The sequence below is a fragment of the Pleurotus ostreatus genome (genome assembly GCF_014466165.1).
Source record: "Pleurotus ostreatus strain PC9 chromosome Unknown scaffold_5, whole genome shotgun sequence".
Lineage (NCBI taxonomy): Eukaryota > Fungi > Basidiomycota > Agaricomycetes > Agaricales > Pleurotaceae > Pleurotus > Pleurotus ostreatus.
In genome coordinates, this window is record NW_023503160.1 from 2,971,299 (window position 1) to 2,996,820 (window position 25,522).

General features: G+C 50.1%; 9 protein-coding genes across 9 annotated transcripts; 2 read left to right on the forward strand and 7 right to left on the reverse strand.

Moving 5' to 3' along the window:
* Positions 1-1,518: 1,518 nt before the first annotated feature.
* On the reverse strand, positions 1,519-2,616 carry PC9H_008098 (uncharacterized protein; the record flags this gene model as incomplete). The annotated part of the gene is made up of 2 exons (XM_036777618.1): positions 1,519-1,929; positions 1,993-2,616. 2 exons carry the CDS (start codon positions 2,614-2,616, stop codon positions 1,519-1,521), a joined length of 1,035 nt encoding a protein of 344 aa, XP_036631238.1.
* An 896-nt stretch (positions 2,617-3,512) lies between these two features.
* On the reverse strand, positions 3,513-5,642 carry PC9H_008099 (uncharacterized protein; the record flags this gene model as incomplete). Its single annotated transcript, XM_036777619.1, has 6 exons — positions 3,513-3,690; positions 3,744-3,848; positions 4,793-4,924; positions 5,027-5,212; positions 5,286-5,476; positions 5,547-5,642. The coding sequence occupies 6 exons, from the start codon at positions 5,640-5,642 to the stop codon at positions 3,513-3,515; spliced, it is 888 nt and encodes a 295-aa protein (XP_036631239.1).
* Positions 5,643-7,743: 2,101 nt separating this feature from the next.
* On the reverse strand, positions 7,744-10,236 carry PC9H_008100 (uncharacterized protein; the record flags this gene model as incomplete). Its single annotated transcript, XM_036777620.1, has 5 exons — positions 7,744-8,355; positions 8,418-8,867; positions 8,924-9,460; positions 9,509-10,000; positions 10,168-10,236. The coding sequence occupies 5 exons, from the start codon at positions 10,234-10,236 to the stop codon at positions 7,744-7,746; spliced, it is 2,160 nt and encodes a 719-aa protein (XP_036631240.1).
* An 844-nt stretch (positions 10,237-11,080) lies between these two features.
* Positions 11,081-12,561, forward strand: PC9H_008101 (uncharacterized protein; the record flags this gene model as incomplete). The annotated part of the gene is made up of 3 exons (XM_036777621.1): positions 11,081-11,511; positions 11,573-11,723; positions 11,776-12,561. The coding sequence occupies 3 exons, from the start codon at positions 11,081-11,083 to the stop codon at positions 12,559-12,561; spliced, it is 1,368 nt and encodes a 455-aa protein (XP_036631241.1).
* Positions 12,562-12,843: 282 nt separating this feature from the next.
* Positions 12,844-14,051, reverse strand: PC9H_008102 (uncharacterized protein; the record flags this gene model as incomplete). The annotated part of the gene is made up of 3 exons (XM_036777622.1): positions 12,844-13,137; positions 13,171-13,491; positions 14,037-14,051. The coding sequence occupies 3 exons, from the start codon at positions 14,049-14,051 to the stop codon at positions 12,844-12,846; spliced, it is 630 nt and encodes a 209-aa protein (XP_036631242.1).
* Positions 14,052-14,135: 84 nt separating this feature from the next.
* PC9H_008103 (uncharacterized protein) lies at positions 14,136-15,978 on the reverse strand (the record flags this gene model as incomplete). Its single annotated transcript, XM_036777623.1, has 11 exons — positions 14,136-14,424; positions 14,480-14,582; positions 14,633-14,654; positions 14,709-14,777; positions 14,827-14,978; positions 15,028-15,121; positions 15,174-15,236; positions 15,290-15,337; positions 15,394-15,424; positions 15,475-15,536; positions 15,865-15,978. The coding sequence occupies 11 exons, from the start codon at positions 15,976-15,978 to the stop codon at positions 14,136-14,138; spliced, it is 1,047 nt and encodes a 348-aa protein (XP_036631243.1).
* Positions 15,979-16,754: 776 nt separating this feature from the next.
* On the forward strand, positions 16,755-17,664 carry PC9H_008104 (uncharacterized protein; the record flags this gene model as incomplete). The annotated part of the gene is made up of 5 exons (XM_036777624.1): positions 16,755-16,783; positions 16,835-16,950; positions 17,006-17,156; positions 17,212-17,354; positions 17,408-17,664. The coding sequence occupies 5 exons, from the start codon at positions 16,755-16,757 to the stop codon at positions 17,662-17,664; spliced, it is 696 nt and encodes a 231-aa protein (XP_036631244.1).
* A 291-nt stretch (positions 17,665-17,955) lies between these two features.
* ERD2 (endoplasmic reticulum retention protein) lies at positions 17,956-18,906 on the reverse strand (the record flags this gene model as incomplete). The annotated part of the gene is made up of 6 exons (XM_036777625.1): positions 17,956-17,992; positions 18,043-18,138; positions 18,192-18,449; positions 18,502-18,658; positions 18,760-18,828; positions 18,885-18,906. The coding sequence occupies 6 exons, from the start codon at positions 18,904-18,906 to the stop codon at positions 17,956-17,958; spliced, it is 639 nt and encodes a 212-aa protein (XP_036631245.1).
* An 895-nt stretch (positions 18,907-19,801) lies between these two features.
* PC9H_008106 (uncharacterized protein) lies at positions 19,802-24,878 on the reverse strand (the record flags this gene model as incomplete). Its single annotated transcript, XM_036777626.1, has 21 exons — positions 19,802-20,103; positions 20,163-20,290; positions 20,339-20,462; positions 20,521-20,683; positions 20,738-20,862; positions 20,928-21,065; positions 21,127-21,190; positions 21,250-21,344; positions 21,436-21,559; positions 21,618-21,751; positions 21,803-21,969; positions 22,021-22,179; positions 22,234-22,654; positions 22,719-23,216; positions 23,266-23,346; positions 23,409-23,518; positions 23,572-23,602; positions 23,658-24,200; positions 24,250-24,330; positions 24,381-24,657; positions 24,711-24,878. The coding sequence occupies 21 exons, from the start codon at positions 24,876-24,878 to the stop codon at positions 19,802-19,804; spliced, it is 3,933 nt and encodes a 1,310-aa protein (XP_036631246.1).
* Between the last annotated feature and the right edge of the window lie 644 nt (positions 24,879-25,522).

A 25,522-nucleotide genomic window follows, 5' to 3' on the forward strand; every position in this document is an offset into this window, starting at 1 on the left:
CGCGGACGAGGAAGCAAGTTGTGGGGTAAGTTGGTCTTCTTCATGTTTGCTGATATGACCCAGGTGGGATCCAAAACGACCAGCCATTCGTTTAATCATTCACTGGGGGAGCGGGGACTGTGGTGGTTGAGAGCAAAGGAGAACAAGGCTACTGTGGCATCACCTCGATTCCTTTGTTGTTTGCGTTCATTGTTCAGTTATAGACAAACACATCACAACTCATGTGAATTCACCGTTGCTGGTCGTGCTCGGCCTTTTCTAAGCATCAGGGACTCCCGCTAACGAAGCCGACGGTTTAGACGGCTTGGAGGTGTTTCGTTTGTGTTGGTTTCTCCCTGCTTCTAACGGGGCCTATTATTCATTTACTGCGGGCGACGGGCATCAAAATATCCTATTGACCCCGAAAAGTCGCAGTGCATGAGGTAGTTCCTTCGATATGACCATGTATTATCGCGTCGATACGACGAGGGGAGGAGCTCCTCGCCTCTTAAGTCTCCTGAGCTCCTATGTAGCTCCTGATTGAGTCACGTGAGCGATCACCTTCCCAAGTTCAGCCGTGTTTGAACAAAAGCAACAAATGCCTCGTCTTCCACTGCCCGATATCCTGCAACGAGGTATCACATACTCGCTGGCCGGTTTGACGGTTTATGGCCTGTTTGTAGGCGTTGCTGTACATCGCGATACGCTCCGAAGGGGACGAGGTGAGTTCTTACTGCTCATATGACTGGGCGTTCGTTCTGACGAAAGCTGTTTCGGACATTCATAGAAGTAAGCCTATCATTGTATTCACTGTGACGGTGGCTCTGATCTAGACCATGCTCGTTCATAGTTGATGGCTGAACGGGAGGCCGCAGCGCGACAGGTGAACCAGGTGTGTAACCTCGGCGGCTATGCAAGGGGGGAGGCCGATTCTACCTGAATTTAGAACGAGGAAATGGAAAAGGAGCTGGCGAAGGCAGCTCAATCTGCGCTCTATCCCAGCAGTACCACTAGTGGCACCCATTGATCGCGTATTCCATCGCATTCTAGTCGAAACGGTCAGTTCCATCCTGCATTTCTTGTTATATTTTTACTAAACCATATTGATCAGACATCCCCTCTCTCTCACCGCAAGCCCTATCATCAATGTGCCTTGCGTCGGTTGGGTTGGGAAACACCCGGCTGTGCTTGCGGTGAACGTTGAAGATATATATAGTTAGGAGGCAGGAGGCAGAGATAGCGAGTACGGTACACTGTTGCTACATGTGAATGGATACATATCAAGCTCTGGAAAGGTCCTTGCATAAATATGGGTACAATGGGGGTTGCGTGTAACTCGACAGCGAGATATAAATACAGAGTTAATGATTCGATTGGTCCGAGTGCTGCTGGCTTCGTATTAGTCTTGAGCGGGGATTGGTATGGTCTGTCGGGCGTTGGTGAGGTGTGTAAGATGATGATGCCGGCACCCGTCCCTTGATGTCGAACAGGTCGCCTGTGATGCATGTGATGGTGAACAGGGCATAGCCTGAGGTCCCATCACCAATGACCTAACACCACCTTATTTTGGTCAAATCCAACTTCCATCCATCTATCCACGCCCTTCACTTGCACGCCCTCTTTTCCCAAACCAACATACCCCACCCGGCGATAAACGTTCGCTGCAGGGTTGTCATGCCCAACATAGAGCATGACCACTTGTCTTGTCTTTAGGTATTCCTTCGTGACATGGCGAACCAGGATCTCGGCGTATCCGTGTCCACGGTGCTCCGGAAGGGTGTAAACTTTCGTTATCGTCGCAACATTTTCGGTATTCCTAGTCACAGCGACGATGGAGGCAAGGTGGGATCTACCGTTGGCTGAATGAGCTGCGAGAACCCATGCCTGCCTGCGACCGAGGAGTGCTCGCGCTTCTTGGTACGCTGATTCTCTGGAATGAATGAAGGGGGGCTTTGAAACACATATAAACAGCATCAGGAAGCAGCTTTCAGGAGATACTGACGCATGACTCACCGATTCAAATGCGAACCCGAAGCAAAGTGCAGCGAGATTGTCTAGATCTGGATCCTGCGCTAATCTACATTCGAAGGCGCCTTGACGGGGATGGAGATGTGCCTGGCGAGTTGGTGGTTCGGTGAGAGTATCCTTTGTACAGTAGGACACTTTTGAAGCATAGTATGGCTCTCGCATGGGCTGGATTCCTGTCCGTTGCGCCCATGCTTGCGCAAACTTGAGAGATATTGGTTCGGCCGCATAAACCGAGTACACACGCGATGGGGATACGACTTTCGCTAGGGCTTCAACGAGGATACGTATACGTTCTTCCAGGAAATCCTGTGTTAATCTTGCGTGGGGATGGATGCTGGCAATGAAGATGGGGTACTTGTCAACAGGACCATCCGTGCAGGACAGGACCAAATCGACGGTGGAAGGAGAGCCGGGGGTACAGCAAGTGATCCAGAATTCACCCTGCCTAGCGGGGTATCGTGCGTTCTCCTCGGCGCGCCGCTTGTTGAGGTGAGGAAGCACGGTGTTAGTGTACCACTCGTTACTTTTTAAACCGTCCCATATATAAGCGGGAATGTCGGTTGCGCGAGAGTAGGTGGCGGTAAAGGGGTGGGTTGTGGCGATTGGCATTGATGTCCAAGGGCGTGTTTGATGAGCCGGGACGCGTAGACGTGAAGGAGGACGGCAGCAGCGATGTTATATCGGGAAGAAGTGTTGTATCAAAAAAGTCGCGTTTGCTGTAGATAGATATATGAGCAAGGGGTAAACACGGGATGCGTAGCTATGACTCGACGCGGAGGAGCGTAGACAGATGAGTCAGATGTGGTTGGGACGAGGATATGACTGCGGCACAGACTTATATACTTGGCCTTGGGCTGTTTCTGCAGTTATATCCACACCAATACAGCTGCATGGCTTGGAAACGCAATCCTCGTGCAACCAAATGGATGTCTAGCGCACCGAATGTCGAGCAGACTGATCGGAGGCATAGGTTCAGGGTCGTAATTATGACTCGTCCCAGATAGTGCTAAACCAGCCCAGGTCGAGGTGCAAAACGGCTAGAAAGGTCATAGTATGGAACATCAAAGAAGGTCATAGAGCGGGCGGTACCATGCCGCGCAAGTCGTTTGTGGGAGTAGAATGGACGAACCAGAACAAATGAATCATAGGTGAATCGTGGAGGGACCAGCGGAGGAGAATCACCGCACCCCTGTAAATCAATTCTGCATACCAACGCAAGCGAAAAAAATATTAGATCAGATGATGATGAGAGATCAAAGTCAAGAGTCAGCTCATTACTCGCCGTAGGTATATGGGCCAGCGGGGTACACAAGGTTCACAGCCCTTCAAGCAAGCTGAAGAGGACCGAAATGAAAAGTGAGTCTGCCCGCTGACCCGTAGAAACGTGACCTTGCCTGAGTCGATGCAGCATGTACGACTGGGAGATGCGCCACCAACAAAAGCTGAGTCGTTCGTACTTGCCCCTTCCATTGAGTCCTTGGACATAGATTAATCTACTTGCTGTGCTAGAAGGCCATGCCTCCTGCCATCTTTTCTGCAGCGTGTTGCTTGCGCGACATACGAGGCATCACCTTTCGTTCAAGATCGCCTTGGTTACGATGGAAAAGAGCTAGCTCAGTCACAGAGCCGTCTACACGTTGCACTTCCACGACTCGCGCCGGCATGAATCGTAGATCTGGACCTCTGTGAAAAGAACTAATTCAGATGAAGCGGTACTGTGATACCAAAAAGAGCACGAACCACTGAGCTCCCGAGCACAGTTCCGAGACCGCCTGTCGATGCGGGGGTGGTGGGTGTCAAAGATATCTGGCGGTCTAGCTCCGATTCCGAGATGTGTGCGACTGCAAGAGATGCGACACAGCAATGCTGATTCCGGTGTGATGGAGCAGAAAATTTGGAGGGCAGTAAAAGAAAAGGACCGAAACCAGGTGTCCATTCAGAACTCACATATTAGCAAGTTCGATTAGAAACATCAGTACATCAGTCCTCGCAGGCACTAGAGTGATGAGGAGAAAGCCAAAGTGTGGTGAGAACACGTGTACCGATCATGATCACCGAAACTTGTCGGAACAGGGGCCATCGATTCTCACTGCGAAGTCATTACTTCCTTCTAGAAATGGCACTGTTCGCTGCGGATCGAATACTACCATTGTTAGCTCTTCGTGGAAGAGATGTTCCACCATTACACTCGCCGCAACTTCATGGATTGAGTCCGGGATGCTCCGAGTCCTGCTTGAATAAAATTCATAGGATTTACATACTGCTGCCCACAGTATGAAGCTTCTGGGCCATTTTACCTATATCTCAAGTCCAACCTTATGTACACAGACATTACGAATGAGAGTACATGTCTTGTGGCACTACTATGGAGTCGACTCGTACAATCGTTCGTCTTGCACTGGCAATTACATTCCATAACTGAAATATGTAGGGCATTTCATTGATAAGTCAATGGTAATCCAGCTTCCAATAGGTATACGAATGTACATAACATGCACCAACACGTCTAGTATAATAACTTCCGTTGCCGGCTGGCTAGTCTTCTGGACACAAGAATGGAGCATCCTCTGGACGTTTGTATTGGGGTCCGGATATTAGTATGTGCAGTGATCTTAGCCTTTGACATCGTAAGCGCCACGGTTGAGAAGAGCAAGAACATTATGTCGCATTAGTAGGATTCAGATATTAATACACTGTATGGCTCCGATGTCTAGTAACTGAATCACCACTACGATATGCCCGTAGGTGATCGAGAACACTGCGCCGGGTCCCTGGCCCGCCGTACTTATCTGCGGCTATCTGCCTCTGACCCCGAGTGGGGATCGTCCGAGTTTCTGGTACGGGAACCATCAAGGCATCAGCAATCGCACAAATCTCGTACAGCTCCGCCGCAAACGCCTGGCGGACTGCCGATGCACTAGTAACGGGTGAATGAACGGTGGATGCATATTCCTAGCATTGCATTCCAACCTATCTGTCCGACCTCTGCCTCGGTCATCATTTCACTAGTTCCGTGTACTCTTGCGCGCCCCATTTCTCGACTTTGAGTAAACGCCCGTAGGAAAGCCGTTCCATAGTAGTCAGTCCCCCAGAAGAGACCACTTCAATGGTCTTTCGTCGAAGGTCATGGAAGCCCCATAGACTGGCAAGCCCGAGCACAGATAACCAATGGGGAACCCCGAGAGCCACCGGCGGCTCTCCTTGGCTGTAGTTACATAGATTCGTCAGTAACGCGTAGCCTCGCCTCATGAAATTGCCGACACATTGGTGGTACGCACTAATTGGCTGCGACCGCGACTCCGAGGAATCGCTCGAAGTCAACCTTACTTACGCCATCAAGCACGATGGGGTTCTCGTCGCTTTGCCCCGCTGTAGGGTCAGCTCCAAGCTGAAGGTCGAGGAGTTGGTTGAACGTAGCCGAATTTGCCTTCAAGTAGTTGGTTGGGGCCATAAATAGCTCATCTTCCGCCTGCAATAAGTACCAGGTCCATGTCAGTCCAGACCATTACTACAAACACAATCATGGAACTTCGGCATACTTGAAAGGCGGCAAAGTCTATATAGAATGCTTGGTTGCGAACGGTGCTTCGGCGATGATAGAAGGCATGGCCGTTTGTTGGGATGGACGTGTTCATCTTGCCTACTTATATACCAAAGGATGAACAAAGGGGAGCTACAAGTGACGTCTAGGACCAGGGCCCGTTCAGCATCAAAAGGATTTTGTTGTAGGTAGTCGGTCGATGTTCTCGTCATAGTTGCTTTATACTAGTCGCCTCGTGGTGGCTAGGTGCTAAGGTTCTGACCCCATCATGTTTTCGTATCTCGAGGGGATTTGAGCGGAATATTGTGGATTGTAGATGCGGGAGTCGATCAGTTCGTCCATCTTGCTGGTGGTAATCCGCAATATTCAATCCGCAATATTCAATGGAACTAATGTCCCATTTGCTTGCCGTACTATGCATATGGTCATCAAAAGCACAAAGACCAAATACGAATGCACCTACGAGCTGGTTAACTACCTCCATGCCGCCTCGAAGTCTTCCGGACATGGTGAAATATTCATCTGAAGTCAGAGCGCCTTCCGCAACAAGAATACAACTAATCCTCATCCGTGCAATGATATTGCGCACGGTATCCGGTAGGGAACTGATATTGCCACTAATCCTCATCCGTGCAATGATATTGCGCACGGTATCCGGTAGGGAACTGATATTGCCACTGGAAGGTTATTGTTAGCGCTGCACACTGAGTGAAACAGTGTTGTACGGTCGGTGACCAGGAGTGACTAGTCAAGGTCAGAAGTACGGTCAAAGGTCGGGAAAAGTCACTGACCGTAGTTTCTGACCTGACCTTAGATGAGTGTGGGAATCGGAGTTAGTGCCACATATGGTAGTATCCTGAACCGCGAGCTTTCCCCTTTTCCCCCTGATACCACCTCCTAGCACCCTCTCCCAATGATTATACCACTACTGTAAATCATCGAGCCAATATTGTAGCGATGTAGGACTAATTGAAGCACCATACATACTGCTCATCATCCCCCAGATATAAGTAAGGTACAATAATTCATGGTAAGAATTATAATTGACAGTTCCACCTATCAGTCCATCCATGCCTCCCAATCCTTCCTGGTAGCGAGATCTCTTCATCGACCATCTCCGAGCGAAGTTGTAAGCACACTGATACAATTCAGGGTGATAAACCCAAGGCAATAGTCCTCCAAACATTGGATATCTAGCTATCAGCACAGCTCTTCCCGCAGCTTTGATGAGGAGCTTGAGTTCTACGACATGCTTAATTTGGATGCAGATGGCGAGGTGGACAACGAGGTACTTGATACTACATTAGATTCAATTTTGTTATCATAATAATTACTGTTTAAACTACCCCCTGAAACCCCTGGCCTAGCTGCCTCCGACTGTGGAAAAGGTTAGGTCAAGGTTAGGTCGTAAGGTTACTGACCTTTCCGACCTTGCGACTTTTCCTGACTTTACCCTGACCTGCACAACACTGGAGTGAAATCATTGACGTACTTGTGTGTTCCCTTTCTACCGGACTCGGAAAGGTGAACAGAACAAGGAAGAGAGTTAGACTATGTACATGTTATTCCATTATTCGTATGCGGTACACAGATGTGCGTATCTACGTACTTGCACAAGATAATAAGACTTTTATATCGTATACCAACACTGCTCCTCGACGAGGCAAAGGAAGAAGAATAGATAAAGAAACAAGGACTCTGCGAAAACTTATGGGAATAAAGATGATTTCAACCAAAGCCCAAAGCGCAACGCGCACCCCCCACATCGTCGACATTGAAGGAATCGAAGCAATGAAGCAAAAAAGCATTTTCCTTTTCCAACCACTCGTATACATGCATTGCTACAAGCGAGGGGTAGAAAAACAAGCAGCCGGGTCTCAGAATTGAACGCAACCAACGGACAAGGGAGGGTGACGAGCGTATATATGGTACTTGTATGGGTACTGGTAGGAGGTACAAGGAGGAAGGAAAGGGAAAGGGGACATTAGTTCGTGTCCGTAAGATAGGAATAAACATGTGAGGGGGCATAGGTGTTCAAAAGAGGGACGGAGTTGGACAAGAGAGTGATAAGCACATCGAGAGAGCAGGCAGAGATAGATAGAGAGCAAAGAGAGGGTGGGGTATCGATTGTCGGCGTCGAGGATCGTCGATGGGTCGACAAATACATATCTGGGGTGGTTGTATTGATATTTTCTTCACGCAGCAGCGGCGACGGGCTCGGCACCATCAACATGCATGCCGGGCTGCAAATGTCCTTCGTCTCCCTCTAGATCACCGTTAAGATATGCTTCCCCGTTCTCCAACTCCAAATCTCCATTCATGTCTATCCCTGCACTGTTCGGTGCACTGTTGTTGCCGCTCGCATTCCGCCTGCCGTGTCCTCCTCCGTTCACATTCCCTCCACTCCGGGGTGGATTCGCGCACCGATCCTTCCCATGTGCGATCCTCAGCCCCTCGTACTCCTTCTTCCCCTTGATCCCCTCAATTGCCTTGATCGCGTTCCCCACACTCGTGAAATTGACAAACGCGCAGTTCTTCTCCTTCAAAAAGTTGACCAACTCAATCTCCCCATATTCGCCGAAATCGCGCTTCAGCTTCTCGTCGGTGAAGACATCAAAGTCCTCGATGTTGCCGATGTAAACATTGCGAGTAGCACCGCTGTGAACGGCGAGAGCGAGTGTTGGAGGAAGAGGGCCGGAATTCTTGCCCCAACCGATTTTGAGGCGTCGGTTGTTGAGAGTAAGACCGTTGTACGACGATACTTGGAAGAACGTCAATGCGGCAGCAGGGTCGATGAATGTAACAAACTACACAAGAAGCATGTGTAAGCAGGCTTGAATGAATGATGACGACACGGAACACTACTCACGGCAATATGTTTGTCTTGCATATACCTGATGCTCTGCAGAACGCCGCCCCTGATAGCGTTGCACAGATCTTCCGTCGAAGTCTCGGGGTGGATATTACCCAGGTACACGGTCCTGTTCATCCCTTGACCGACGCCACCCATACCGTTCATGGCACCTAAGCCATGTATAGCCATTCCATTCATGGCCATCATGCCATTCATCCCTCCATTGGCCATTCCGCTCATGTCAACGCCATTAGGCGTGAACGGCGTGTAAGGGGAGAAAGGCGAGAATCCGGCAGATTGCGGAGAGGATAATCCAGCGGATTGGGCGACAAGAGTTTGGGCCGCAACAGCTTGAGCTTGTTGCGCCGCGACTTGCTGAGATTTTGGCACGTAGGCGCAACGATCTTTCCCATAGTTGACGCGCTTGCCGGCCCAGGCGGGCTCAGTAGGAAGCGTGTTGACAACCTGAGAAACGATCATTAGAATCACCATTCAGGCAGTTGAACAAATCGAAACCTCACCTTCGTAGCTGTAGCGATGCTCAAGAAATGGACAAAACCAATGTTCTTGTCTCGGACGATCTTGACTTGATCGATCAATCCGAACCTGCTCAACTCATCTCGCAGCCTCTCCTCTGTCATACCCTCCTCCAAACCTCCGAGGTAGACGTTTCTACTAGCACCGCTCTGACTGATCGCCAAGGCAACTTGAGCGGGTACTGCGCTAGCCTTCCCCCAACCTATCTTCAACTCCTGCCCGTGGAGACTGAGTTTCTTGATCGTCGCGTCAGCATGGAAAGCGGCTGCAGTTGCCGGATCTAAGAACGACAAGAAAACGCAAGACTTTTCGGGTAGCACGCGGATGTTTTCCAAGGGTCCGAAGTGGACGAGATTGAGAAGTTCGTCGACAGACGCCGTGGATGGAAGATTGCCAATGTACACGGTGCGCCCGGTCGAGTTCGAGGGCGAAGTAAGCGCTGCAGATAGGGCATTAGGAGAATAGGAGGCTTGGGCGGCCGGGATGTTCAGGGAAGGTAGACGGGATTGGTTATTAAAATTCTGACTATTGTTAGTGCGTTGCCAAGTCAAAGATAACTATTAATTCACCTGTGCGAAGTTGCCCATTTGGCCGTTGTATGGGAATCCAAGCATGTTCATTCCGGGCAATCCCATTCCGAGCATGTTGTACCCACCGAATCCGTTGGCGTAACCATTTAGTTGTCCGTTAATGCCGTTGGCTTGGGCTTGTTGTTGTGCCTGTGCCTGCGCTTGTTGTTGCTGTTGTTGCTGCTGAGCGGCGAAAGCATTTGCAACGCTCGGGCTCAGCTGAGGCATACCACCAATTCCATTATGAGTATTAATGTTTAAACTGGGTGTGGAGTACAATGGAGACCCATTAGGGAAGTTGGCTGATGAGGGCGACGAAGCGAATTGCGGCTGGTTAATGGATGCCTGGGGACCGTAACCGTAATTGGCGAATGCGTCTCGGGTAGCGGATTGAGGGTGAGAACCGTTTGTAGGGGAGGTTGAAGGGAAAGACGAGGTCGGGGACCAGCGTGGTTTTTTCGCGTCAGGAATAGAAGGGGCCTCCATTGAGCGCTGGATAGATAGTAACATATTAAAGATTAGTTAACGAGAGGATAGAAAGAAAAATTAAGAACAAGGGGAGGAGGAAAAGGAAGAGAAACGGGAGAGCGATGTGGCGGAATGGGCAAGATGTAGTGGGAATGAAGTGACGTGAAGAATGATATGCCAGCAGAACTCACCTTCATCATGTCGATGTCAAACCCGTACGTCTGATAATGGGTAGCGAAAGCTGACTGAGAGTCATCCATTTAGAAGGAGTGTGTTGGAGGGAAGGGTATGTTTTGCAACGGTATATATGTATAAGGATATTTTGAAGGAGCGGGAGGATATAAGGATCGTGTGGGTTGATGGACTGAAAAAAGAAGGGACACGCACAGAAGATGAGAGAAAAAAGTGTGACTACGGTAAAGCACAACTGCAAAATTGCGTCGGTGAAATCCAAGGGAAGGGATAGGGAACCAACGCAAGTAAAAAAGAACAACCAATGAAGGGGAGCGAGAGACACGACTGTCTTGAACGAAGAAAGTCTAAGGGAGATCATTTCCCACAAGGTCGGTTTCATCAAAAACGCACGGACCACCACGAGCGTCTACTTGTCAGGAACGATCGTATGAGTATCTCGGGTAGCTGGTGAGGCCAAGGCGCATATACCCTGAGGAGATACGAGGAAGCACCCAGGAGCACCGATATTGACTGAGGGAGGGATGGTGGGTGGAAGGAAAGAATAAAGGTCTTCCTCACGTCGTTTATATACGAGCGCGCTGTTATGGTTTGTTTGTAGGCTGAAAAGTACAACCAAGTAGAATTTCATTGACCGGCACCGATGGAGACCTCAGGACACCAGCGACGACGGTGCCGGTGAGTAGTCACGTGGGTGTTCCCGTCAAGTAAAGGTAAGGCGGGAGGCGCGGGAAACAAGGCGCCAAACTATGTCACGTGTCGCGTGGCTCTGAACTCAGTGAACAACTGACTGCGCGGTTGTCGCCTTCACTTTCTCAAAGTTCAGTGCGCTCAGTGGCCTTTTGAGGGCTTAAAGGTAAGCTCGATGCTCGTCGGACGTACGCTCTAAATCAACAGCATCCACAGTCCACCATGGTCTCTGGCACAACCCATGCCTTGCTCTCCTTCGCTGGATGGTCGGTCATCCCAGACATGGCCACTTCCCGCCTCCTCCAGTTCGTTGTAAACCCCATTCTTTTCACCTACTTCAAAATACCGCCTCCATCACCCCAAATATTGCGGTCTACCCTCCGCTACCGGCTTACCTTTGCGTTTGTTGTCCTTTCATACCTGGCGTACTCGTTGGTGCAGGGGGCGAACAGCATCGAACGGAGCTTCTACGAAATGATGCAAGTGAGCGTAGATGTTGACGAAGCAGGCCTGAAGGCTGCTTTTAAGGGCTTCGCGAAGAGGTATCACCCCGATAGGCCAGGTGTGGGACGAGACGGGGAGGAGTTGTTCATGCGTGTGCGAACAATGTTTGAGGCGCTTAAAGATCCCGTCGTGAGGTTCGCGTACGATAGGTGCGTTTCGATCATCTGGGATATATCTCTTGATCCTCACTCACAAGTGGCAAATATTCAGATTCGGCCCAGACGTGCTGAAGTGGGAGAATCTTTCGACGGAGAGGGAATACCTCAGACACGGCCTGATCTACAATTCCGGATACCATATAGTTACCTTCCTGGGGCTGCAGTTCTGGTCTGCAATCGGCGACCCGAGCCCCGTCGCTTTCGTGCGTATCCACTCTTTTTGCTCATTGCGCTTCCACTGAGATTCCGCGACAGTGGCGCTACATGCTCTACCTATCCATCCTCGTCTCGGAAGTCAGCCTCATCCTTAGCCCCTCACCCATGGTCTCTTCCTCTTTCACGTCAGCGTTCCCCGACCCAGCAATTTCGCCGGCACCACAGACCCTGCTCCACATCATCTTCCCGCAGCGCGTGGCGTACCAGCACATCCTCTTCCTGCACCACCTCTTCGTCTTCCTCACAATCGCCCTCTCGCGCGTCGCGCCGATGCTCTTCCCATCGACCGACATCACAAGCTTCCTTCGTGGCAAAGGCGGCAAGATGTTCATGGACAAGCTGAACGCTATCGCAAGCGTCACGGACAAGGAAACATCTATCATGCTACACACTGAACTGCACTCCGCTCACCCGTTGAAGGAGGCCGACCTCGATGCGGATCGGCCGACGCTCAGCAAGATGCGACCGATGATTGAGTTGGACGACGATGTGATGGAGGCGCTGACGAGGGAGATGCGGGACATGATCATTGAGGCGAATGTCAGAAAGGAGACGGGGCCTATACATCGCGCATGGAAGGATGCTATTGCGAGGGGGAGATCAGCGGCGCGGTCGGCTATGAGTATGATAACGAAAGACAGGCCTCTCGGTTCAGAAGAAGGGAAGAAAGACAGCGGTGACGCGGATGGCTGGGAAGGCTTGAAAGGTGAAAACAAACTCCCGTCACCTAGACCGTCACCACCGCCCCTGGTTTCCCTTGCCCCCCGCCCAACCGTCAATCGCAGAGCATCCGGTTACGTGAGAGCCAGGAGCGTCAGCTATTGAGTGGCATTCTGGGCTTGTTGATTTATTAGAGCCATACTGATGCTGTAACTATGTATAAAGACTCATCCACGACTCGGTCTGCATTGAGCCGATCTAAAACCCCGTTACAATAACTACTATACATCAATTGGGTAGGAGGACAGAGATACTAGCACTGAGGAATCAGCACAAGGGCACGAACAATAACCGAATGTCGGGGCCCTCAACAATCACCTCCATCTTTGCTTTCCTCTTCGGTCTTGGGGCTGGAAGGCAGAGGCCGACTTCGAGCTCCTCACTGCCTCAAGCGTCATCTATATCAACGTCCTTCAAGCAAAGGGATTCACACCACGGGGGCCCAGATCGAGGGGTTGACATCGACAAGGTGGCAACTCTATCTCGTTGGAAGCGATCGAAGCTAGCAGCCACTGGTCTGTTGGTGATGGTCTCCGTCGCGGCAACGATCCGCATGGTAGGCATTTCGTCAAACATTTCCTGTGCCCTAGCGACATCGAGGCGTTCGACACCGCCCGTGATTTGGGCGTAGCGCACTTCGATTCCGCCTATCGCGAGGTCATTGAGGATGTGCGAAGTTGGCTGTAACATTATCTATATATTTCAGGTTCTTACACTGTTGGAAGGTTGGGGGGACTTCAATACGTCTTCCACGAAGAGCGATATGACCTGTTGTAGGGCTTGGGCCGTTGTGATATCGATGTCCACGAGAAGTTTTAGAAGGCCTAAGTGGCGAACCTTCCTACCAGGGATGATCGCTGCAGCGAGCAACAGCGGGGCGTGCAGATAGCAAAGATGGGGCAGGGCATCGTCGGGGAGGTTGACTATCACGCTGACTCTTGAATCGAACCTCAGCTCCAGATGTTCGAGTGTAGGCTGGGCCACAAGAAGACCTGTCAATGACCTGAAGTCTACCCCACGACGACCATCGTATGTCTATACGAAATGCGTCAGTTGAAAAGGCTGGAATCCTATGTCATCGAAAGTGATAGTCCGACTGGCGGATAGGATGCTGTACTTGGTGATTAGACGCATCAGGAGTAAATTCTTCGACGCAGCCAACCAATCGATTCTCATCAGCAAGGAGTCTGTTAAGACAGGTGTGGAGGCAGTTGCCAGAAAAATTACCGGTCAAGCGGATAGATTTGTATATCATGCGGGAAACGAAGTGGTCGTCGATCTCCCGAAAAATGGCATAGAACTCTAGTATGTCTGGCGGACCGGAGCTGGAGTCGATGGTTGAACTAAAATATAAGTACACTGATAAAGAGCAAAAAAAGTCATATATCCACGACGTCTGCCAATGTGAGTGATTGCAGCATAAAAGAGCCCATCGGGGAAACTTATGAGTCGGGACTCGCCGACTCGGATGGAGGTTTGGTAGAGTCGGAACCCTGTAATAGACGCCGGTTGTCGATCATGATCGAGTTCAATGAAGACATTCTGGACGTTATCTTCCTTGACGCGGACGGTTGAGCTACGTCCTGGACTAACATTAGTAGATGAAGAGATAGAGAGATATAGGAGTGCATTTACAACGGTGGCTCAGATATAAATATGTGCAGAGCGTCCAAGTACAACTAGAATCTCTTCGAGTTGGCGTACATTCCTCCGCCGTATCCACCGCCACCCATGCCACCAAAGTTTCCTGCACCAGCAAACGCCTGCCTCCTCTTATATTCAAGATACCCATAGTACCCCCCAACGCAAACACCAATGAAGAGGAAGATCTTGAACATTGAACCAAACCACGAACCCTCAGGGTCTTCGTCGTCGCTTGTTCGGAGGGAAGGGAAGACGGATTTGGATTTGGTCTTGGGTTTGGCAGGAGGAGCGAGGATGGCGGACGAAGAGGTGACGCTGATAATACTGTGAGGAGAGATAAGTGAGCAATGTGTGACTTCAATGGTGCAGAAACACCTACTCGTGGGCGTCAGAAACGTCTCCCGTCATGGCAGAGAAGCCAATGAAAGGCGCTGAAGGGAGGGTGACATTCTCAACATGGAAGCAATCCGACCAGTCATCCCCTAAGACTCAAGTTAGCGCATTATACCAAGCCAGCATCAATGTCACGCACAAGCCTTGTATTGGATTTTGACCTATAAGTAGCGTATCAGCAAGTGTCCCAATTATGGAGTTCGTGGGCGACATACGTCGAGATATTTCTCCTTGATGTAGGTAATCTTCAACTTGGTGGCGACATTGGTTCGACGGAAGTTTGCCTATTTCTTCATCAGGCATTTCTTCGCTACACGTGAACTAGGTACTCACTGAGCAACCGCCAATGCTGGAGTCGTCGCCATCATTTCCGTAGTCATACTCCGTCTTACCATCACCGATAGTAGCTGTGACGTGGGGGAAAGAATAAGAATGCCTTGAGTTGGCGTATGTATCGAGGAAGATCCCAAGCCCCTCAAATTTATCTATTCTCCTTTAGCGAATCTACAACGGAATGCCACCTCTCAAACTGACCTTTGTTGCCGAAGATTGGACCGGGTTGAGCGCGCTCTTTAGCGATCCATACAGCGATACCGTCACCGAACAGATGACTTGACTCGCCCGATATCTGCCATGTAAAAGTGAATATAGAGGCGAGCCTTGCACAGACGCGCACGCACTTTGAACTCAACCTCGATTATGTAGTTCGTTGATGTCAATGGCAATCGTGACCATAGCCAACCCTGTTGAAAAACTTAATGAGTTGACCAGCTGTTGTTGGCGTGAAGAGGAATACCATTTGGGACGGCGCCGGGCGAGTAAGTCGGACGTGCTTATTCGTATTCTGCCGGGTTACTATTCAATTATTGCGATTCTTCACAAGATTGACTCCGTACGCACCACATATGAATCAGCACCAAAGTCCCACCATCTGACGAGCCATTTGGATGAGCATTCGATACTTTGGGATTGACTACGCACCTATTTTGGAGGTCTTGGTCGATGTACGGAGCGTATAAGGAATGTGTTCGAAGTTGGATCGTCTAGCGGGTAGAACCCACGACCAATCAGTAAGTTGGCATTCGTCAAACCCATAATAAGAAGGAACAGCGACCAGAAACCCAACGAGCCTTCTTTGTGTTACAACAACACTTGAAGTCGCGAAAGCCCTCGGAAATCGTTCAGAAGTGTCCCCTCGCTCGCTGGTCTTCCCCAGGTACAACATTGTGGGATTCGTCCTTCATCAGAGAACCAGCTCGGCGCCCTTCAGCAATACTCCGTTCTTGGATTTTCACTGGCTCGGGGCACATAATTGTGCAGAGAAATCCCAGCAAGGCACTTCAAGCGACAGCAATTTCGCTCAATACTCACTCGTTCAATCGTGTGGTCGCCCACTTTTGAGGGCTTGTCCTCCGACTCGGCCATTGCAAATGGCGAAAGTAAAGCCAGAACCAGTAGGAGCAGTGTGGTACACCGCGACGCCATTGCTGTAGAAGTAGAAGCGCTCCGGAGGGCTTGAGTCTTTAGGTTATGGGGATGTGATATGTGCGCTGGCTGTCGTGTGCCAGGAAGCTCGTCGTCGTAGTCGTTCTGCAAGTCAGGTTTCCGTGCACTCACTGATATTGGCGTCGTCACGTGGATGGAATGCCACGTTAGTATTCAGGGGCAGTCAGGGGGAAATTCATCTTCGCCATCAAGTCAATCGTCTCAAGATGGTTCGCATACACAGTACCTGACCGGGACCAGCACGCTTGATATGCGGCTTTGGCTATAATTGCGCCATTACTGATTGCGCTGGATCCGAATTCCAAAGCTGTTTCACTGCCTTGGCCGTGGTTCGTGCTGTGCTCATGTCCGGGGCTCCGAGCACCACTGGGAGCAATGTCTGACAGGCGAGTGCAGCTCTGTACACGTCGTCCAGCCACAACCCAGGACGCTTAAGATATCCTTGGTGTATTTGGGTTCGCGTGGAATTCGCTGTCCGAAAGCTGTTAACGATGCGGTAGTTTCTAAATACTACTTTTACCACCCTTAGTGTCTTACTAACCCAGATGCCACTGCTCTACAGCATTTTAAAGTTGAGTGGTGCCCATGATACAGAAGTTACCCATTTGGACCGCAGGAGCACAATGGGCACTGCCAAGTTTTGACCTTCGCCCCATGGTCTCCGTGTGGCGGCAGCCTTGAGCCGCAGTGCACATATATAAAGAGTCGAGGGTTTCCCGGAATCCTCATAACATCCCTTGGCCCCATTTGCAATAATGTCGATAGCTATGAACACCAAGGATAAGTGAGTACTCGTTCTGACCAAACGTTTGATCCCATCCTGACGTTCCTGCAGACAGAGGGAAACACAACAAAAGGGGAAGCACATACAGTTCGACGAACCTGAGGTCGATGAAACACGCCCTCGACTACGTCGGAGGCACTCACATCCCCTGCGTCTCCAACTCCACAGTATGTCTCCAACCTTGTTCCCAAAGGTGCCACCCGTTCTCATCGCAATATCCAGTACAAAGCGCATCTGATCTCCCGTTGCTGGGGCGTAGACGCAACCAACCCCCCAATGTCTATGTCAAAGTCCTACTTGATGACAAGTTGTTCTTTCGGACGCGGACTATCAAGGGATCGAGGAATCCCTCTTGGCACGAGAACAGTCCCTCGTACGTGCCTTCGGCTCTGCCTTCCGCTAAGCCTAACTCTCAATCAATTGAATAGCATGGAGATGGGCGAACATGCGGTCATTCAGCTACGCCTCATGCACAGAACGCAGTGGCCAGGAAGTGACATTTGCCTCGCCCGATCTTCACATTCCGTTCTAGATATCATGCAACAACAACAGATATGCGACAAGGAGCATGGTAAGCATCCGTCTACCTACCAGTTACGGTGCCGTTAATTGAATATCGCTTAGTCTTCGAGACATCGCTTGAAAGCCAAGTTGACGGCTTCACGCCGAAGATTTCCATTGGACTTAGGGAGCTAGCATCCGAGAAGCATATCCCAGAGCTAATCTCTGAAGCGAAGGCCAGGGCGGAAGCCTACAGGATTTCGTTGATTAGCCTCACGCCTTCCCTCAAGGATGCCTCGTCAATGACTGATAGTGACAACAGCCCAAGCACGTCATCTAGTGGGCTGTCTGAAGTCAGCATCGAATCAGTTCCGCAGTGATGTCCCCCGCTGAAGCACGATACAAATGAACGCGTTATTTTTTGGATTTACGAACAAGGGAATTTTGATACACGACGGGAGTTTCATCTTGGTTTTTATTTATTTCAATAATTATAATTTACTATTGTATCCTTCTCAAGTATTTCGGCGGCATCGTGACACCCTTGCATGAAACGCACAAGAACGATTTCTATCATTGGATTAAGGGAGAAGGACGGTGCAACACATCCGATCGCCCAGTCGTGACAAGTACATTTTACTAAACTACCAGCGTGGAGGAGCATCATGTCATCAAGCAGGGAGCTCGAATTTCTGCCCCTGAAGCACCCTATGCGACGTGTCAACTTGGTGAGAAACATTCAACAGGCGAAAACTTACTTCGTGAAATAGACATAGAAGAAGTCGAGGTACAAGCCAGTCTGGACGATACCAGCCGTCACTGCGATAGGATCAATGACACCCTCCGTAAAGTACCTATTACCAGCTTAAATATCCGCCCTTGACGTTAATATACGAGTAGAGCTTACCTGTATATCCAATTAGGGATATAGAGGGCCCGGTAGATGCCTAGTGCCGCAAGGTAATGGGTGGTGATTGCTTCAGCTTCGCCCGTGCGTTGAAGCATGAACAGTTGGGGAAGGATAGCGACGGACTCCAGGAAGATCGAGAATGACCATAGGATTTCGGTAGGCATAAAGTTGTAGTTGAAAATCAAGGACAGGATCGCGCATGGAACCAAAAGGTATTCAATCCGGAAAGTGTCGATTGAAGGGTCGTTTGTTGGTCTGCATAAAATATCAGCGAGAGTCCAAGATACCATCCAGGCGCGGTGCTTACCTGTACCTGTACTTCATTAGGTAGAGGATATAACAGCTGCTTCCAATAAAGAAGACTTTCATGGCACTGTTGTAGAGGGAGATATATCGCCAGAACAAGTCCAAGTAGCGTGCTACGAAGACCGCGACATATAGAGCTTGCGTCTTAAACGAAATGCCTGTAAAAACGACGCCTTGTTGAGTACACTGAGTAGAAAGGGCCCTCATTTCAGCCGTCCGCTGGAAACGAGTCCCAGAAAGCCACAGCGAAGAAACTGACCTCGACATGACCGTGACGTCTGTATTTTATGCAGCAAAACTAATATCGAGGCCAAATGAGACAAGTCGCCTAGTTATCAGAGTCAACAGTGAGTTCGCGCGCAATGTGGCGGACAGCGAGCTCACCCAGCAACCGGAAGAGATTCATTGTGGGCGGGGACTACAAAATGACGGTGAGGGCAAGTGGTGACAGCGACGTGTTCGACTTGAGGGGTGCAAGAGTTCGGATGACTAAGCATGCTCTGTTCCTTCCCACACGCTAACCTGACGGGCGCCTTTCACCTCTTCCCTTCCTACCACGTCGACAGACGGCGAAATGTAACGTCAATGACAGCAGAACTGACCGGTGAGCCAATATCCGACTCTTCTACTTCGCCAGGATGTTCTAGTAAAAGGGTCGATGTCGGATGCCCAATTTCCTGCCCAGAAACCGCGAACCGTGCTTCACTTCCTTCAGACGAGATAAGAGCCCCCACAAGGTCTATTTCCCGATGGGCCATCTCGAGAAATCAATGGCGCCGTCGTAAGGCTAGACCAATATTTTCGCCGAATGGGATTCGATGAAATCTGCATTTGGGACTCTACGTTGGCTGTTCTGATCTGAAGCAAGACGGTCGAACTGCAAAGGCTGAGTCCTACATTGGGGGGTTCCCCGCGTGTCGTAGCTGAGCCCGTGTAGAACACGTTTTCATTTTGCACTGGGTGGTCTACAGATGTGGTTTAATCTTCTGACACCATATACTTCGCTTGCTTATAAGCATCTGGGCTCAAGGCCAACGCACCAGGTGTGTGGTTGTATGCACAAATGGGAGGCTCAATCTCAGGAGGGTGTGATGCGTTGGTACGGCTGCGTTTAGGGCGGGGGTCGGTCGCCGACGATATGAGAATATCTTACAAGTCTGCTATGCAGCACTGAGCTCTCGTCTCTTTTCTTGCATTCAGCTTGGAAACATAGTCTAATTCTACTTCGTTTTGACAGGATTCTTGTGTCTTGTGGACTATCAACAAGGAAGATATGTGTATCGTAATAGATGCTTGTTACATTACTTGCCGGTCACGTCGAACAACCTCAGCCGCCAATCTCCTTTTCTCAGATCGGGCTTCGTGATTTTAGCCGTAGGCTCGATCAGTCTTCTCTTCTCTATCTCCTCCATCCTGGTTGCCCATGTATCGCCGTTTGATTCATCAGGGTTATCAGAATCAGTTTTCGGTTTCGTCCATATATCCTCGAGAGTAGCGAGCAACTCCTCCTCGAACTCGGATACCTCTTTCTGGAGTTCGAGCCCCTCCTCCCTGTGCTCCGTCGAAAATTGGAAGAGGAAGGGTAAGAGTCCGTGTGCTTCGCCTTTGCAAAGACGATCGTTAGTCCAAATTGGTGAAAATGCCTGTATGGGAAGGACATACGCTGGGCGGTTTGAAATCTCGCGACAAGCTTCGTGATGGAGTTCAAGAGGTATTCCTCCTCATCCACAGTACCCTTTCTACCTGACCCGATCTTGCGCTCAGCTTTGCGCTTCGATCGCGAGCTGATCCTATACCCAGTTGAATGGCATAGTATCATGGAGCTATTCACTGCTTACTTGGATGCTCTGGACGCCATTGAAGGCGCAACGGTGTACCGAGTGAATGCAGTGGGGGCCATCGACGCGTCGGTCATAACATCCACGTTGGCAAGATTGCTATCTTCGGCTCCATAAAATGCGTCTACATACATACTGTTAGCATCACCAAGGACATCGATGATTTCTGATTTCTGACGCACCTGGCTCTTCCTGCTTCTTGATCCGCAACTCACGTATGCGGTTGAGCTGCTTGCGTAGCTGGTCTCGCATCTCGGTGAGATCATCAGAGAGCTGCGAACGGCTCTCCAGCGCCCCAGGGTGGATGACGTCTTTGACGAGCTCAGGCCGGCCGTGAAGGGAGGTCTGTGTCGAAGCAGATGAGCGAGGTGTTCGAGGACTGGTGGACGCGGTACATACGATACGCTTTGCCTCGGCGAAATGGTTGCCTTGCACAAGAGCGATGACAGCCTCACGGATATCCTTACCATAGTCTGCGAGCACCGTCGCGGCCTCTGCATATCGCTTCTTTGCCGTCAGCTCCTCTGAAAGGAAAGGTCTTGATTAGCCACACCGCGAGATAAGACATATAGTGGGACGATAATCGAACCTGCTACACGGTACGCCAGATCCTTGATACCTTCGCCCTTCGCGTCGCACCGGATAGCAATGTCGAACAATTCCTGCCATTCGAGAGCTCGTTCGTAAGCGACCATAGCCTTTGGGAGGTTGGACGCCTCTACGAATGCTGCGTATGACAGTCACTGGTAAGCCATCGTGCGCCAGAATCTTCTTAAACTGTCACCAACCTGCAGCAGCTTGGCGGAACTCACGCCGCTCAAATAACCAGTCGCCGTAGAGTTCGAGGATCGTCTACATGAGCATGAGTCATATCCAAACGACAGCATGGTAGTGGATATATTGAAACTCACATTATACTGATCGGTGTTTCTCCAAATCCCCAATGCGGCCTCGTGTAGCTGATGTTTCTCGATGTAGGCTTTGGCTTCGTCGAAGTATGGGCCTCCTAGTAGTGAGTAGTGAGTAATCGCTCTGTTAGCCAGTATTCTCTCATGATGACGACCAGTGGGTAAATGAGGATAACTCCGATAACTCACCACCAAGGCTCAGATTTTTCAACGCACTCGTATATCGCTTCAGATGATCGTCGATCTTGAACCGCTGGTAGTTCGTTTCCAGGGCCCGTAGCTCTCGCAGGAACGGGAGGTATTCTCTTGGGTCCTGATAAATCCTTGTGAGCAACGCTTCAATATGTGGCATATGTGGAGATGATACCGACCTTCTGCGCATGCTGCGCGATCATCAGGACAAGGGAAAAATCATACATGCCTAGCGCGATGTCGAAGAGCTTGTCCGCATCTACGAGGAAGATGACATATTTGACGGCTTCTTCCACGAGCTCTGGGTTGATGCCTAAAGAGAGGGGTTAGAGGAGACGGCACCACCATCTGCAGAAAATCTGACTCCGCAATTTTGGGAGAAGGCCTAGGGCAGCTTCATGATCTGGAGGAGACTTTACGACGCGGGCGGTAAGGATGGTGTTAACATATTTATTCAGATCGATGGTGGACAGAATTTCTTGAACCCTGTCGCACACCCTAGTAGTCACTTCCGGCGAGAGGGAGCCGTGGCTAACGACTATATTAGACGAGATGGAATCGGTTCATCACAGGGAGACTCACGATATGGTGGTCAGGAAGAGATTGATATAGTCCACTTCATGGACTTGCTCCAAAAACACAGATAGGTTCTCGAGGAAGTCCTCTTGATTGCTTTCGACGATCACGCTGAAGTCGATTCGATGTTTTCGGCAGGCGAGGAATGCCTTGCGGTAATTATGCCTAAAGAGCGTCAGCCTTCAGGGCGATGCAAGGGTTGGGATGGAGAAGTCGTACTGCGCGATATCCTGACGGACGACCTCCATCACCAATGGTCGCGGGTTGATGGTCTCGAGGTTGCCTCGGGGCATCTGCAAGACAAGACTCATCGAACTCGGGACTACCACGACGATACGCGATCCCCTCTCGACCCTCCGCTTCTCCCATTCGGGGTGTTTCCCCTCGCCCTTGCCCGCGTCATCCAGGAGCTGTGGCAGCGCACTCAGAGGTATGAATATACACTCGTGAGCGCTTGTGGTGAAGATGATGTATCCGGAGCCTACGGTGTACGATGTGGCGTTCGATGCTAGGAGAACATGTTGGTCGTGCCCAGCGGCGTATAGTTTTGCGGGGCTAGCATGTCCGACGATGATTCGATCCGACGTATCTGAAGCTGAAACCAACTGAGCCGAGAAGCAAAACTCGGGGAATCGGGCTACTGGCGGCGCCCCATCGCAAGCCACTAGATGTCAAGTATATAGACGATCACGAGCAGTTGACACGATGAAAGCACTTGCCTTCCTGCACTTCTCCTGTCGCGGATTGATACAAGATACCAGAATCCGTAGTGATGAGCCGTCCGCTTCTATTGGGAATTGATTGGGGTGCCTTCACGTTGACTGCACCTCCTTCAACGGAAACATCAACTAATACATCCATTCCGTTGTCGGTTACGCCGAGGATCAACAGCCTCAGCGTATTGTCTGGACCTTCTTGGGCTACCATCTGACGGGCCTTCGAGCAAGAATCAACTTTCCCTGCCCAGACCTGACTTGGCTTCATGACAGGACCATATCCTTGTTCGAGGCGCGTATTGAGGCTCCATACTTCGACGAAGCCGCTCTCCCACAAGACAGCAAGGACGTCTGTAGTGATGCAAAATGCGGTGTGCACGGGAACCTGAATTGGGTGCAAAGATGGATTCGCTACGAAGTCCAGCTGGAGGGAGGACATAGGAGGGGGTACATTCTGCATTCGGAAAGGTGTCAAGAGGATCTTGGCTAGAAGAATGAGTATGAACGGGAGAATCGTCATGGCATGACGGCGTACATCCATCAATTACGGCAACAGAGCCAGTGTCATTCGGAGGTTTACTATGTGAAGACGACGCGTCCCATGTGTATGTTCTTTCTACAAAATGGTCTTTCGGACAATTTAGCCGGGATGCCATTGATTTCGACGACGGTACGCACGATGAGTGGTTAGATGGAGGCACAAGCTTTTCTCAGGGTGCCATGACATCGAAGTGAATCGACTATGAGAGTTTCCCCAGGTAGGGGAAATGATTTCGTGCGTGAGATACCTTTGAGAAGAGCAATCAGCGTCAGTCCGTTTAACGTGCGGTGTGTTTTGCACCAGTGATAGTTCCCAATAGTCCATAGCTGGACTGAAATAGATAAGCTTACGAGTTACATCAAGTGAGAAGAGAAAATAAGCCTCACCAGTATCGCCCTTTTCATGCTCGATCCAAACAGCAAGAACACTAGAATCCGAGCTCCAAGCCAGGTCCCGAACATTGTATCCCCACTTTCTCGCACTTGCACTTTCGTCTACAGTGTTTTTGAAGCGCAAGCTGAATTCGCCATGTCGCAACCCATTCCTTTCGAAGAAGACGACATCGTGTCGATCAGATTTGCCGGCGCCACCACCCTCGAAGCCAAAGCGTTGCGTGCTGGCGATTATATTACCAGAAGGGCGCCACGCGAGCGGGTGCTCCAGCCCTGGTATTGGGTCCATCGTTGCCTGTAGCTTCGCCTGCCGATCAAACACCCGAAGGACGCGCCTTGGTAGACCCGTGTCGTGCGGCGTGAAAAATGCGGAAACGACGAAATACGAGCCATCACCCCGCCAGCTGATGCGAGGCGCTCGGTCGTCGTCTGGGCTGGAGCCGACATTGGATGTGGGCTTTTCTTGTGCGGCAGCCTTTCCCAAGGAGCCGTGGAACTGTGTTTGCTTAGATCCCCATCCGACATTTATGGGTGCATCTGAATTGCGAGTCAATAAGATGCGCGATCATCATCAGATTAGTGGCACCTTCTCCATAGTCTGCCGTATGCAAGGAGGCCTCCGATAGCACGTCAAACGCGGAGGTCATGAGTATGAGCTTCTCATCTCCTATACTGAGCGGTGTAAGTGCGAGATACTGATGGACAAGGATTACGAACCGGTGATGAGTGCAAGTAGCTCGTCGTCCGGGCCCCATTCTGCTGATAATATGCCTGCTTCGATGGACCCTTCGACTTCAGCCTGCGTACCGTTGATTTGCGTCAATGAACGCTCAAGGGCGGATAAATTTACCTCCTCTGTTTCTAGAGAGTAACTATGCATGTCCCCTCCGTGCAGGATGAGAATCAATTTGCGGGAATCGGGGAGGAAGCGAAAGGAAGTTATTTTGGTGGGCTGTTGCTCTACCGTGATTACATCCAACAATGTAGCATGACTCTTGCGATAGTGCAAATTGAATGAACATTCCATATGCAGAAGATGTTGCGTACCTGATGTTGTGCATCGGCGGCATCCAATTTTCGTATTTCTATTACGGTAGCGTCTTCGGATATAGATGCGATATAGACGGCAGCCTCGTCAAGATCTATGGCAGTTGAAGAGGCAACGGAATCGCCTAGTATAACTTCCGATGTAGATGATAATGATAGGTTCCTCATAACTTACCGGAGTCGAAGAGGTACGAGCGGGAGCACACCCCGAAATAGCAAGTCCATTAGCAATAATGCATAAATACTCGCAAACAGCTTGATCATATGATACACAATGCTAGGAGTCAGGGGGATTTCATGGCAACAATATTTACTATAAACTCAAGGATAACATGTGGTGATTTACCTCTGCTGGTGGTGCAAGATGGAGACGAGGTTAAAATACGCACACTGCACGGCGGACTTGGTCAAACTCAGACAACACTCTAGAGGTTCTGTGCACGAAAACTGAGAAGACTGTAACCTCGTGAGAGAGTGAATTTTAGGAAACGTGAATGAGCGTTCATGAAAATTGGAGAAATGGACAAGACGGGGGACTTGATAGAGAATAGGGAATCACTTTACCATAGCTTAGTTCTCGTACTTGCGTGGAAGAGATATCTCCGTTTGTTGTATGGGTTTGAGTTACTAACAACTTAGAAGCTATGAATCTGTTGTCTAGTAACTAAATTTGCTGCAAGCTTGAGTCACTGTAGGTATATATAGCTTTGTTGAAGTCAAAAAACTTCAATGCGAGTGTACCATTGGCGCGTCCCACAGATACATATTATACTGATATTATATACCACCTTTGGTGCTTCATCTTAACCGAC